At 41.4% G+C, this 15,512-nt stretch overlaps 1 protein-coding gene across 1 annotated transcript; it reads left to right on the forward strand.

Annotated features, from left to right (window-relative positions):
- Window positions 1–1,201: 1,201 nt before the first annotated feature.
- On the forward strand, window positions 1,202–11,385 carry CRLF3 (cytokine receptor-like factor 3; the record flags this gene model as incomplete). Its single annotated transcript, XM_009579339.1, has 7 exons — window positions 1,202–1,409; window positions 3,281–3,368; window positions 3,833–4,010; window positions 5,492–5,714; window positions 6,375–6,507; window positions 10,631–10,743; window positions 11,075–11,385. Coding segments are annotated over 7 exons (1,197 nt in total), but the record flags the coding sequence as incomplete, so codon positions are not given.
- Between the last annotated feature and the right edge of the window lie 4,127 nt (window positions 11,386–15,512).

A 15,512-nucleotide genomic window follows, 5' to 3' on the forward strand; every position in this document is an offset into this window, starting at 1 on the left:
TGAGGCTGCCTTGTTGCATTTGTATCTGCATGTAATGGAGGTAGTGGGCTTAGAGAAGTGACTATTCTGTCGTCCTCCGCCCCACCCCTTCACAAAGCTTAATACTTCCTTTTTTTCTCAAGCGTTGAAATAACAAGAGAAGGGAAACCGAGCTGTGTGGCAGCTGCAGAGCTTCATGAATATTACTTGAAGAGGAAATTTATTTTACCTAACCAGAGAACTTCCTGTGTTAGTTGTCTGTACTTCTAAAGATCTAGAAATTACGTGTAAGGCCGTGTGCATGTTGCAGCATTTAATTGTGTGTGTGACTTAGAAAAGTTGTTCATAGGGAGATGTTTACTTCTGACTTCTGCATCTTTAACTCAGGGGAGTTTGAATGCATTTTCTTCCCTAAAAGTCAGATTCAGGAAGTTTGCAAGCATTTTAATAAGCGCTTGTAGAGTCTTCTGTGGTGTAGTTCTTCCAGAATCAGAACAGACTTGCTGTTCACCCTGCCCTGTAACGCCGGAGCACAGACAAATCAAAGGTGGCTGTTTGAAAAAAAAATTAAAAGAAAGCAGCTTTATGAGGATTTTAAAAATGCAGTGAAGTGATAGGGCCTGGAAAAGTCTAGATAGTCTTCTAAAAGCTTGATACCTTTTTCTTTCCAGTGGGGATTACCTGTATGTGATGGCAGAGTGGTTTTTGAACAGGGTTACAGCAATTTTGGGGGGTGGCAGGGAGAAGACCTCCAGAGCATTCAGACTTTTCTGACAAGAAAAATTCCTTGATTGAAGTGCATGTAACCCAGTTTGTATTTTGCTTAGATAACACGCTGTCTTCTAAAAGCTTGATACCTTTTTCTTTCCAGTGGGGATTACCTGTATGTGATGGCAGAGTGGTTTTTGAACAGGGTTACAGCAATTTTGGGGGGTGGCAGGGAGAAGACCTCCAGAGCATTCAGACTTTTCTGACAAGAAAAATTCCTTGATTGAAGTGCATGTAACCCAGTTTGTATTTTGCTTAGATAACACGCTCTTCACTGTACATGTAACTGAAAACAACTACACTAGTTTGTGACCTGCCAGTGGTCCTTTTTTTAAAGCTGACTTCACACGCAGCTTTTCACCAGCAGATGCAGATGAGGTGGTTCAGAAAAATAAAAGATGTGCATGGCCTTTGCCTTTATTCTGAATCCTTCTTTCCTGTTACCTGAATTTAGATCAGAGAAAGTGCAACATTGACCAGAGATGTACTTGAGCAACATTTTAATGATTTGAAAGGGACCCTAAAGAAGCTGTTGGATGAGCGACTAATGTCACTGCTGCAGGAGGTGGATGCTATAGAACAAGAAAGCATCAAACCCTTGGATGAATGCCAGAAGCTGATAGAGCACGGAGTCAGTACAGCCGATGATTTGCTCCGGGAAGGTAAGGCAGGACCTGATACTAAGTCTTAGCTCTGCCTTCCAGTGTGTGTGTCTCAAAGTCTGGAATGTTCCTGTTATGATCAGCATATTTGACTCATTTTGGACTTCTCTCAAATCAAATATTAAGAAGAAGTTAAAGTTGGGTAGGTGTAGTGAAGAGCTGATCAATATTATCTCCTACAAATCTGTATTTTAATATTTCGCTCCAGTCCTAGGGTGTACATCTGTCAGTGTAGCCTCTCCGTAAGGGCAGAAAGTAGCTACTTTGGAAATGTCTCACTGCAGAGATGTCCTGCACCCCTCCACACTAGAAGGAGGATTATGTCAGGCTACTTTGAAATAAAATACATCTTGGGTACCATAATAACAAAATGTCTCTGTTGGTTGAAGAAAGTTTTTTGTGTCTTAATGGAATAGCAGCTGAAGTAAACAGATTATCTTTCCTGTTAAGTTTGATTACGTTCCCTGTGATGGGGAACATGAGGAATGGAATGGCCACTGTATGGGAAAAATTTCTCCAAAAAGTCTGAGGATGAGGCAGACAAAAATAGACATGTGGAATATTATTGTAAGGCCAGTTTGTACCCTACTGATGCTAAATACCTAGCCAGAAAGGAATGTCACTCTTGACTGTTTTCTCCACACTGGAGAACCTACTGGGAGCATGTCTGAGCCATGAGTATGTTGGCAGTTTCCTTGCATTGTTCTCATGTCTCAACTTTAACTTTCTTTCAACATGATCTCAGTTTTGTGAACTAAAGTGCATTGAGCAGTCTCCCACGGGTAGGAAATGTACCAGCTTCCACTCAGACGTGAGCTTTGCGCTTTTGCTGGCTTGGTAGCTCTGTGCCTCTTGTTCCAGGAGTAGTGACAATATTTAAGAATTAATTTGTTGGGTTTTTTTTTCTAGCACCGCAACCTCTGGGACAGCTGTAGTCACCTTGTTTTTATTTTAAGTCTCAAATTACTGAATCACAGGGTGGTGGCAAAGATTGCCTGTTTTATATGAGTTTTTTATACTCATATATGAGTGTTTTATATGAGTTTCTATCAGATCTCATGAGAACCTGACTGGCTGTGCACTTTCTATCCCGTGGGTCACCATTCCCTCTGTAGCAGTAGAAGCATTGCTAAGTCATGTCGTCAAAATGAGCAGACGTTGCATCTGAGTCAGAAAGGAGTTAAACCTCCATGGTTATTAAATCTCCTGCTGCCAGTTATGACGTGTGCTTTTCTTTAGAGATTTGTAACATTTGTAATCCTCCATTTGGAAAAGGACTGAGCTTGCTTATGTTGTAAATTACCATAAAGTCATCAGATAGGAGAATGGAGCATATGTCTCTGTAAGCTGAAGTGTGGGATGCTACTTTATATGGAAAGCTTATGAAAACATTTCTGTTTATCTCCACACTTTAATGCATGGATTATTTCATTCATTATGACAATAGTTACCATTTAGATTGTAGCAAACAGAACAATGGTTGAAATCATTTTTTGCCTTTAAGCTCTTGCTTTTTTATCTTCTGCTCAGTGAAGATGCTTTGCTTTTTTCTCCCTTTAAAGCAGGTGGAGAAAGTGATTAATAATCCCAATTTCTGGCGTCTGACCCCAGTTCTGCTACTGTCTGAGACCTGAGGCAAATTATTACATGTTATGGGTGTGTCTACAGGAAGCTTTGAGAGCTTCAAAAGTTGCTACATAGGCTTTATATTGTTAACTATAATTGTATTTTCTAGCTAAGAGTCTAGCAAAAGTGCTGAGAATGCTTCATGTTTAACTGGTTGTTCGTGTCAGAACTGGTTATTCTTTGAAGCAAAGAATGCCTTTCTTGGACGTTTTCTCATTAGGAATATTTTTACCATTTGATTCCAGGAGAGAGTGCAGTCCATGGAGATGTGGGACAACAGAATGAGAAACTGTGCAGCTTTACAAAAAAAGCTTTACATATTCAGCTAGATAGGTAAGATACTGACACGCTGAGGTGATGTGAGGCAGCGGCACATGCGCTTTTCCTGTACAGGGGATCTTTTCTCCTTTGAAACAAAAGCCTTCCGCTCCATTGCCTTAAAAGATTCATTTGAGGTGTTACTGTCCTGTTTGTTTCATAGACTTTCACTGGGGCTGGCCATCAGAGAATGGAGTAGTTTTCAACCTCCGTATGTTCTGTAGAAATATAGGCTGTTTATTTGTGAACGATGAAACCACTTGTTGTGGAACAGCCTGTATTTCAGAGTATTTACTGAGAAACAGACAGTCTGGTTAGGGCTGAAACACAATGTTTTCCGAGTCTTTTAAGTTTGAAATGCACATGCCAATTTCTGCAGCTGTTCTCTCTTTGCAAATCTGCACAGATTCAAGTGTATGGACAAAATATGAATTTGTAGAAGCTGGCCCCTTTCATTACGGCAAACTTTCCTTTCTCAGCTTACCAGAAGTGCCCTCCTTGGTTGACGTGCCTTGTTTGTCTGCCCAGTTGGATGACTGCCTTCTTACTATATTGAAAAATCAAATATTCAGACATGGAACTGTGGCATCTCGCCCACCTGTACAGCTAGAGGAATTCATTGAGAAGCCTGGAGGTATTTTAGTCCGATGGTGTAAGGTAGGTAAAATACCCTGGGTGAAAATCATTCAGACTTCAGTTTTGTTGAAAGAAAATGAATAAGCCACTTTCATTCTGGATCCTCTACTGCCTTCAAAGGAATAGTCCACTCCAGTGCGTGGTTAGAAACTTTGGAAGAGATTTTTATGGTAATGGCCTCATTTAAAGGCAAGGTAATCTAGTGATGTTGTGGTTGGCGCTGGCAATGAACTTGTGTGTTAGACTCCTGCTGTTAGACTCTACCTGCTCCCATCGGCAGGGAGAAAGGGCCGGCACACTAATGCACCCCTGCCTCACCCCTGCACCTCCTTCCCAGTGTGTGGAAAAGTCAGGAGGGGCAGCTGAAAACACTGCTACCCCTGCTTCCATGCGTAAGCAAGTGCCAGGTACTGGACAAGCAGGAAACACCTCCTTCATATACTCTTCCCACTAAACAAATAAATAGTAGAGAGCAATCTATCTGTGATGCTGTTGTGCAAACAGCACCAAGAAATCCTGGTGTGTGTGTTTCTGACAGAGGTGATTTGCATGTAGCCATTTGTGCTGTGGAACCGAGTAGTTTGTTTGTGTGGCAACAACAGCTAAACACTCAGTGAGACTGGACTTCAGTGCTGGGGTGATGCTTTTGTTCCCTTTGAAGACACTTTAGCAGACCCAGGATGAGGCTGAGCCTGTTCTGCTATGCTTTTATGCCTAAACATGTTTGTCTTCTTAGGGAGATGCAGTGGATAGAAGGAGAAAACATTTTAATATTGGCATTAGCTAGTAGCCTTTCTCTTCAATACACAAAAACTATTTTTGAGTAAATCACTGCTGTGCTCTGATGTGGTTTAGTTGTTGTTGGACAGCTCTACGTTCTCTGGCAGCATTAAACAAACTTTTGTTGTTCTAGCAACAGCCAGCTGTTGGTCAGCCACCTTTATCTTGTAAAGGATGTGGACTCAGATTATAAACCCATAGGCACTATTGTCACATGCAGTCTGATTTTCTGTGCTACAGAGGAGTTCCCTGAGTTCGGTCATGCTTGGGGGATAGTGGAGCTTTTGTGGGGAAAAAAAAATTTAAATAAATCTCTTTTGACTTAAAGATATCAAAGAATTGGAAATAATTCCCTGAAACAGTTTATGAAGGATAACAGTGAGTTTCCCGTGCTGTTAAAAATTGGTGCTGAATTTCATCTCCAAATTTGTCTTCAGCTTTTGGCTGAAGGGTCTTATATCTCTGCAAGATTGAAAAACCTTCTGTTAAATGTTTCTTCTATAGATACTTTTAAACTGTGAGCAAATCATTCTTATACTACTTTTTGTATTAGTTGGTTCAGACACTGATTTTATTTTCTATAAGGCATGCTTTCTGCTCTTTAATACCTTCTGACTCTGAATCGCCTCTGATGACAGCCTGCAGTACTACCCTAGTATGTGCGGCTTCAGAGGCAAAAGGAAAAAAAAGAGGGGGTCCTAATGTAATAAATATTTCTCTAGGTGGATGATGACTTCATACCACAAGATTACAGACTGCAATATCGCAAGAGTACTGCCAGTCACTTTGAAGATGTATATGTTGGCTCGGAGACAGAGTTCATAGTGCTGCATATCGATCCTAATGTTGATTACCAGTTCAGAGTCTGTGCCCGAGGAGATGGACGGCAAGAGTGGAGTCCATGGAGCGTTCCTCAGATCGGCTGTACCACGCTAGTTCCCCATGGTACTGTTTCGTTGCTCTTCATCTTAAGCCCGCGTCATCAGTGCAGACTCCTGAAGGTCTATAGCTGAATGACTTATGGAGCTGCTCTTTGTATGATGATGGGGTGTCCTTAGCTATGATGTATGTGTGTGATGTATGATGAACTATCCTTTCATCCTACAATTTATTTATTACTTCGTAGTGTGAGTGGTAGTTAGTGAGCCTTTCCAGCAGGTAGCTCACTGCTTAGCCTTGGAAAGCATCGATGAGCCAGAAGTGAAGCACATTTTTTTTTCCTTGTCCCTCACCCCTACTTAAGCGTTGTTTGATGACCTACAGTCACATAACAAGCTTTTATCTTGGAGAGAGAAAAACCTAAATTTTCTCTTCACTTGCAAATTTTTAAGGGCAGTGGGTCATGAAGGTTTTCCTTGGCCTACACTATGGCTTCACAGGGATCGGAGGGAAGAGTGAAATTCTGGTGAACCCTGTGAGCTGGGAAATATTTTTTGTAATTGCAAATGATTTGAAAAAGAAATCTCTCCACCAGAAGAAGACAAAACCAGCCCCTCTTCTTAACGTAGCTTAAGCTTCATATGAGGTAAACTGAGCGGACATTGTGACTGACTTTATTTTGCTGGTCTGGCTGAGGTTCACGCTGCTTTTTTTTTTTCTTTGAAGAATGGACAGCTGGTTTGGAGGGTTACAGCTTGAGCAGTCGAAGAAACATAGCACTTCGAAATGATTCTCAGTCATGCGGTGTGCTCTACTCCAAAGCTCCTACTTATTTCTGTGGGCAAACATTAACATTCAGGCAAGTACTTTCTGGGTAGCTGTTGTCTGGTGCATCTCCTGGGAACCAAGCTTCCTTCTCTAAGTCCGTTACATCTGAATTGTACGTAAACCTGAGTCATGATGCATGTTTGACTTTTACATCAGCTCAGCCCCAGTCAAGGTAGCCTGTCTGTGTGAAGTCTGAACTTCCTTCGCTTTACTTCTACTTCCTGGCTCTTTAGGAAAACACCTGATGTTTTTGTAGGACCTGCATCTATCTAAAACAGAGACAAGTGAACTCCTGAGGGATGGTAAAATACAGTCCATGCTGAGCAAATCTGTGGAATGTTGAACTTCCTAAGTTTTGTAGCAGGTGTTACTGGCTGGTCAGAAGTCAGTGGGGGCTCACCATTCATTCTTTTTAACCTTGGGTCAGTGGGTTTTTTCCTTCCCAGACTATGCACATGCTTTGATGACTTTGGACGTGAAAACATTGTATGTGCTGCTGGGACAGGTAAGGATGGCAGTCTGGCACTGATGTCTTTAACGTCTGAGATAATTAGTGGTGATCAGACTACTGCTTGAAACTGGCATTAGAAACTCTTGAGTGGAGAAGGGATCTTGGGAAATTGAAGCTTTTCATTTGAGACAGAATGCAGTTAAAAACTTCGGCAGCTTTGCTGCCTGTAGTCCTATCCCTGAGATGAGGAACGTCCTTGTGGATATGTCAGTTGTAATTAGAGACCTCAGAGACTCCGAAGCTTTATTCCATCTTTCCCTGGTTAAATAAAACTACTTGCTGTACAGTAGGCAACCCCTAAAGGCAATTTAAGGGGGTTGTTCATGATATTTTTGTAACTTATTCCATGGTGTTTAATTTCTCCCTTCCTGATAATGAATTATCTTAACTTTAGATGGTTATAGTATGAGGATATATTCAGTTGCCCTGTCTGAGATGGGATAAAAAGATCTAAAGCTTTCATTTGAAACCTGTTGCTAGATTTAACATCTCTTGGCTCAGAAATGCCTGTGAAATTAAAGGCAGAACTTTGAGGTTTCCCTTGGTTCTCTTTCAGGCCAATGCCTTTTATCTTTTTTTATTGGTAACACATGAAAATCTTTTGCTTTACATTTTGATAATGTGGACTTCTCTCCAAGAGGAGATTGTTTCGGGATGGCAGAGCACTAACAAGCACATGTCCACAAGAACTGTAATGACACAAATCTTAAGATTGAAGACAACCTCAAAAATCGGTTGTATTCCTCTTCCAAGGTCCAAGAGTAGCTTCTTGTTTGAAAGTGTGTGAGATTTTCCTGAGCAGGGAGATGTAGTACTTGGCGCTTGGCTTCCTCCATCTGTTGAAACAAACGTGTATTCACAAGGGGATAAGCGGCTTGCAGAGCAAACGAAGTAAGCAAGGTTCACGTTACTGATGTTTGTGAAGCAGCTTTGTATTCTTCTTGTGTGTTCTGGACACAGGCATACCTCATCAGTGAAAAGTGAAGCTTTTGAGCGCAATGCTTTGTATCTGCTTTTTAAGGATAGACTGCTTTAGTTACCCTCTGAGGTGAGGCATGGGGACAAGTTGTAGGAAATCATTGCTTTAAGTCAAGGCTCATCCTGTTTCTTTGCAGTCTTCAGGGAGCTGTCCTTAGGAAAGGGAACGTTTCTCCACAGTGACCTGCTCGGCAGCTGTCTCTGAAGCTTTTGCTTGCAGTGGGGAGCCACAGTCAGTCTGGCCAGGCTGGTGATTTGGGACCATCCAGCAGACGCCCTGAGAAGATCATGGTGACTTTGTCAGGAACCCACCAGAACTCTACTGACACCTATTGAAAGGAAGCGCATGTGATCACCCACAGGTTTACTTCTCTGTGCTCTGAGACAAACAGAAACTGGTGGTGGTTGAACTGGTTCCGTGTCTGTATGCTGCAGTGACAGAGGCAAGGTTTTGCTCTGCAGCATTGGAAGTGGTGAGAAGGGATTCGAACTGTGTCCCGCTGAGCATTGTTCCTACCACGTATTCTGTGGGCTTTTTAAAATTTTAAGTCCCAGGGATCATAGAGGCTGGAGAATAACTTTGTTAATGTGATAGGAAAAATCAGCCTAGTAAAGCGAAGCTTAGGAGATTGTGCAGTGATGCTCTGAACTGTACTTGGGCTCTTTGTCTTTGGCTGGTTATTAAGTGCTGAAAAATCGAAACCTAGTGAGGAAAGGAACGGTGATCTACACCAGATGCTGGTCCTCTTCCCTGGGCGTGCGAGAGGAGGAAGGCCACTGCAGAATTATAGGTTGGCTGTTGTCTTGGGCACTGGGGTTGTGCTTCCTCGTTAGGGTGTAAGGAAGGTTTGGCTCTTTCCTACGGTGCGTTAGCGCGCAGCCCAGTCAGCTCTCTTGGAGTGAGGGCAGCAGTGTAGGGAGAGTAGCCCTGACGCTGGAAGGTGTGACGAATACAGAAGTGCACGATGAAAAACGTGGCCTCAGCCCAGTGGATGGCGCTGACAGTGCTGAACCTAAAGCGTTCAGCTGGTCCTAGACTGACTCTGGTGCAAATGCTCCCACTCTGGCTGTACCATCGCTCCTCCCTCAGGGTATTCGCTGTCCCATTCCTTGTTTGGTGCTTTGTTCTTCCTACTGCTGCTGGTCCAGGTTACCTTGACAGTGCTCTGCAAAAAAAGGTCTATATAAATGAGCAAGTGAGTGTGGATACAGATTGACATGATAGAATTCTTACTTTTTAATGGGTTTATAATTATGCATTTTTGGTCATTCTTGTGAAACACGTCTTGTACAAACACTTATTTCCAACTCAGGTAGGGATGGAATGAATTAATGTTACCTACTCACAAAGGCTTTACCCCTCAAGTTTACAGATAAATAACTGCTTATAAAGCTTCACCAGTAACTCAGGCAGAGTTTAAAATCTAAAGTAGTACCAAAATGAATTTGAAATCTCATTTAAAGTTGTTTTGGGAAAACACTGTGGATCGCTTCCAAATTAAAAGCTTCTTGGATACTTAATTTTTTTTTTTGTTTGTTTGCTGTGCGTTACAGTACAAGGCTTTTGCTATCTTAGTGATGTTCCCAGGGGACTGAGAAACCTAATGGAGTGCAAAAGTAAAACATGGTTCCAATTTTATCTTCCCTGTTTGTCTTGAAAGAGTTAACCCATTGTGTGCCAGTTTACTGCCCAGTTTAATTTCCAGTTCGTAAACGTTTCTGCTGAAGTTTTTCTGTTGTTTGGCGACAACGAAGTATCAGTGCTGCTCTTTCCCTCAAGCTGTAATGAAACTAACTGCTGGTTTACTTTCTAGAAAAGATCATCTGAGTTTCCTGGGTCACGCAGGCTCTCTCTAAAGTATGATTTAGCACCTTTGAGAGACGGCAGTACAAGAGAAAGGACTCAAATACAGAAGAGCCCTTCAGTGTACAAACTGTGCAGCCTCACTCAGCTGCTAGAGCCCAAAGGGAACTACATCCCAGGTCGTTTGCACAACTTGTTTGATTTTTTCCCGGAGATTCTTTCCCGGGACCAAAATCCTAAATGTCACTGAGCAGAAGCCAGACTTGTAAATGCTCTTCTAGGAATTGTTTTTAATATCCATTTGCACCAAGCTGGTTTATTAAAAACAAACACCCCCCCACCCCCCCAAACCCCACAACCTACCACCACTAAAACACATCAACCTTCCACCCCCACCCCTTTACAGCAGGGCTCAAAAAACCCCTAGTTTAGTCATGCTTATTAAATACTTGCTGAAACTACAGCCGTCCTGCCATAATAGCTGATGTTGATCAGTAATCTGGTATAGATGATTGTAGACTATAGTTTTGCACATATTGGTTGTTTCAGACAACTGGAAATAATTTCAAAAGACTCTATGCTGTGACAGTGGAGAATTTTATTAAATAGCAATGAAAGTTTGCAGGAAGCAGATTTATGTTTTGTACAGATTAATAGTCAGAGCATTGGTCAGCGGAGCTGTTGGGAAAGCTGGTAGGACTTCTGGTCATTCAACAGCGATCTCCCCAAAAGGTTGGATGAATTTGTTGAAAGCCCTCGAGCACAGTACAGAGGTCTGGTATGGCAGGGTATTGCTGTCTGGATTTCATTGTATGTTTTGATTTAGAGCTTCAGGGTTTGACTTAACTTTTTGCTTGGTAGAATTGAAACCGTGGGACAGCCAGACAGACGAGACAGCCTAGGAGTGTGTGTGGAGCAGCAGAACGGCTATGATTCTTTGCAGCGGGATAAAGCTGTGTGCATTAGCACAAACGGTGAGTCTGAATCACATAATTGAAGAATGTGATCCTTTTTTTTTTTTCCTTTCCCAAAACCCACAGACCCTGGTTCTTTGTACCCCTGGATCACGTATGAGCAACTTCATGCACCTTTTATGTACACACTGCTTGTGCAGTTAAAATCTTTGAGATCATGGATTCTCCTTTTCCTGCTTGCAGTTATTGCAACCTGTTTGATGTGACAAAAAGGAACGTGGCAGGGTTGCTTTCCATTTCTGTTTGCCTGCAAAAAAATAGGGAGACATAGTATTGCATGTTAGTATGTACAGAGAGTGAGAAATAATGTTTGGGATCTTGACTGTTTCAGGGGCAGTATTTGTAAATGGAAAAGAGATGACAAACCAACTGCCTGCTGTTACTTCTGGATCGACTGTGACGTTTGACATGGAAGTTGTGCAGTTAGGGCCTTCCAGCAACGAGGGAGGAAACTTCAAGCTTCGAGTAACCATTAGCTCTAACAACAGAGAAGTGGTCTTTGACTGGGTACTGGATCAATGCTGCGTCTCTTTGTATTTTGGATGTTCATTTTCATACCCAGGCTGGAAAGTTTTGGTGTTTTAGTGGTGAGTGAAGGGATTTTTGTTCTTGCTATAAAGTGTAATGTTAAAGCCTGGGTTTCCAGCTGTTTGACATCAACAATCTGTTAACAAAAACCTGTCTTTATACTACTTGAACTCCACTATATTGTACTTCCTACTGGATTCATTTAAAAAAAAATTGTGAAACATTGGATTTATTACTCTGGAAAAAGTTAGGAACAGGCATTTGCGTAGGCAGATTAATTTAAGCAGTTCATAAGACCTTTCCCTTTTTTCCTCCAGACTTGATTTTTGTCAGTATTTCATTGTACTCTAGTCTCAGGGTACGTGTGTTGTGTGGAATTAACTTTGCTTAATGCTGCTGTTCTGTGAAATAAGCCTGTAAACGTTTAGGGGGTGGTAATGGACCAAAGTTTTATTTATACCACTCAAAAAGAGCAAAGTATTTAGAGCAGTGATGTCCTGCTATGCTTCCTTGTACACAATGCTGCCTTAATAGTATGAATGGATAGTGGGTTCTGCATGCAACAGCAATTTCTTCCATGCACGGTACTGTTCATTCCTCCAGAGCAGGGATGTCTGAGCCATAATGTCTGTTGAAGTATGTAGCCAGTCTGTTACTGTCTCACTTAAGTGCCTTATTTCCAGATATTTCTTGAACTGTTTTCTGCATTGTCACTTGGAATATATTTTCTAGAGTAGTTGCATGGTGATGCTTACATCAACTTAACGCGGATGCTTGTCTCAGACTAGACCAATACCTAGAGTAGGACGGTTATCCTTACCTGCTCTGAATGTCTTCCCTAGTTATAATTTACCGTGTAGCCTATGTCAGAGCAAGTCTTAGTGATTTAGTCCTTAGGCGTGACATGCAGATGGCAGCCATGATTCCTCACAGAGCCCTTCTAAGACTTAGAGACAACCTTCTTTCTATTGTCCAACAACAGAGACAAGGGAAGTGCTGTTCTGATGTGCAGGATTCCTGGAAATCCCAGATAGCTACCTGGGAACACCTTGCATTCACGTGCAATAGTGCAGGTTTACGGTGCAAGCGCTGGGGATGGACTGGGCCACCCAAGCAAGCTGGGACTGCTGCTGGAGCTCCACCTTGGGAGATAATGGAGATGGGCTTTGGGTATGGGCTTAAGGCAGACCCTGCTGGCACAGATTTAACCTGTGGCAGTCAAAATGGAGCAGATGGTGGTAGTTTAGGTCTCCTCCATGTAGTAGGATGGGATAAGAAATTATAGGAATTGACTTTGAATTCAGAAGTTACATAAAGTTACCACTATTTCCCTTAAGGAGCAAGTGAGATTTAGAATGAGCTTATCAAAGAGAGCCTATCCCTGGTCAAAAGATTGCAGTACTACTGGATGTAAAGAATATTTTAAAGTAATGCTGAGGGGCTTAAAAGGGACCTTCTTACCTCAAGTTCAATTAAAATTAAATATATTTTAGCATGTTAGAATAGCAGTATTTTTATAAAACCTAGACAATCATTCTGCCCTTTTTCCTTCAGTGTCAACATGCTACATTAGCCCTCTATGCTAGCATAAAAAGCTTCATTTACATCGGATTAATATCCCCCATACTCACATTGTCAGTACAAAAAGATTAGTCACCTGCCTGCATTTTTTTCCCCAGGCATCTGTAGTAGGGGTACATGAACTTCAGAAGAGGAGAATGGCGGTTGATATTTATACCATTTACAAGAAAAAAAAGTGAGTAGATTCAGATGGATGCAAAGAACTTGCACACGGTAGAGTTAGGTTGGAATTTACTGTAAGACATGAAGAGAGGAAGACTGGACACCTGCAGGTAAGATAATCCAGTGTGTTAGCAACAAAAAGCTTGCAAGATTCTGGTTTTCAAGCTTAACTATTTCACTGTTAGGGAGTAAGAGAATACTAGCTTATCCTGTGCTTTCAGTGTTCCTTTGAATTATCCTGTGAAGAGTATTTTCAATACTTTAAAAATATGGTTCTTTTCTTATAGCCAGGAGGGTTCAATAGATGATCAAACAGTACCAGTCCTGTTTAGAGAGGCTCAGGCTGGCACTCCAGCGAACAGCCACCTTAAATCTTGCTCCACTTAGTAGTGCTGGTAAATGTACTTACACACTTCAGGTAACCAGGTGTCAGGTACTAGTTGTAACTTAGTACTTTTACCATATGGAAACTAAAATTGTGAATATCTACACTTCTGAGGTACCAACGGGTCGGGTATCTTTTCATCTGCTTTTGGAGGGGCTAGTCAGACTATTGATTCTGCAGGATATTTACTTGCATATTAGAAAAGAAAGCTTAAGCCTTGAATTCAGGTACTTGCAGAGATGGTAATGCCTTGTCAGTTTGTTCAGAATATACATACGAAGCAGCTGAAGATGACTGTGAAGGGCCGCAGGAGGCCCCTACCGCTCCCTTGAGGGCTGAGGATGGCAATAGAAGAAATAGCTTTTTCTGAGTTCAGTCTTTAGCTGGATGTTGAACAAGGGCAGCTTGCCAATGTTGGGTTGGTTTTTTGGTGTCGTTTTGTTGTGGTTTTTTTTAACTTGGCATAAGCCTAGCTGTCCAAATTGCAAATTAGGTACTGTTCAGTCACCTCTTAAACCTGGGAGGGGTGAAGAGTCTCAGGGCAAGAGACCCGAGTAATAAAGTAACGAAGTATGCAAAGAATCAGAAGAGGCTTGAATTAAAAAGGTGGAAATTCTGTTCTTCCACAGCAGAGTTCAGCTAGATAGAAAACTTGACACTTCTTTATAATTTTTCACCTCTAGCTATTGGAGCAACAGTGTGTTAACTGCTTATGAAATCCAATCCTGAAAGTTGTTTTTTTAAGCTAGTACATTCACTTACCTCAACTAAGACTTATGTGTCAAGTGAAATTTGACTTTTTTAAAATAAAGTTTTATCCCTCAACTGTGTATGGTCTAGTAAATTATTGCATCAATGCATTCTTCTAACAAGAACATAAAAATGTGTTCCGTAGCACTGCAGCCATCTTTAAGAGCTTCTCCCCACCCCACCCCTCTTTTCTTTTATTTTCATCTTCTGTTTTTTTTTCAGGTTTTGCACTTACGCACTTACTTTTATTTCCTGCAAAAAAAAAAGTTCCGATCTTAACTGGTATCTCTTGCAGAAATAAAAATTTTCCTCCTTTTTAAAAAATCAGTTACAGATCTGTAAACTACTTTCCTCGATATTCCATCACAGCTAATTTGTCTCTATTTTACTGTTCCCAGCTCCTTACAGTTGCATTAAATGGTGCAACTCTTACACATAGTTGGTTTTGGCCACCATTATTGAGCAAGAAGCGGAGATACTTAATCACCTTCAAAAAAAGTCCACGTTGAACTAAAACACAGCTTGGCTTTATTCCCTTAGTTCTGCTTTACCTGCAGCCTGTTCCATTTCCTTGGTGTCTTTTAAAGGAAAGAGAACTTGTGAAACCAGTAAATAAGGTTGCTGACATGGTAACTTTCTCTCATAAATACACCATTCATATGAAGAACCTTCTTCATGATCGGATGCCGAGTCTATCTCCTGAAGAGTGCATCTTCAGTCTCAAATCAACCAACTCAAGAACAGCAGATACCAGAGTCACGGAAGGCAGACTTACCTATGTCATTCAAAGCTCGTTTCCTCAGTTGTGAAACCACGTGGTATCAGATTTATAACCAGGATCCGGTCCAACAGGAACACCTTCACCATCACTGGTTGATGATGGCACCAAACTGTTCTGTGAATTAAGAAATACTTAACTTTGAACAATATTGTCAAAATTGTCCTCACAGAATGGCTCCTGCATTCTCAAAGGTAAAATCAAATTGCTGGTTTGGGGTGGGTTGTATGGGTCGGGGGTTTTGTTTTGGTGATTAGTGAAGTAATGAGAACAGTTCAAATTATTTGCAACTCCTTCATTCCAGGCAGTGAATCTTTACCCCATGCCCCAAAAATTCAAGGACTACATTCAAGACACAGTCAAAGCAAAGTACACTTAAGGTTAACAACTTAAATGCATCTAATAATTTTGAATATAGTATTTAATGCACTGAATTAAATATTCAAGTCATATGTTAGGTTCCAACTTGGGGTTCACCAAATACAAAACATCATGAAAATCTACCATGAACTTATTAAAGGCTAGATTAGAAGAACCTTGCCAATTTTAGAGACAAAAGCACACCGGACGACTGCAGTCTGAAGT

The sequence above is a fragment of the Fulmarus glacialis genome, unplaced genomic scaffold (assembly GCF_000690835.1).
Source record: "Fulmarus glacialis isolate BGI_N327 unplaced genomic scaffold, ASM69083v1 scaffold19186, whole genome shotgun sequence".
Lineage (NCBI taxonomy): Eukaryota > Metazoa > Chordata > Aves > Procellariiformes > Procellariidae > Fulmarus > Fulmarus glacialis.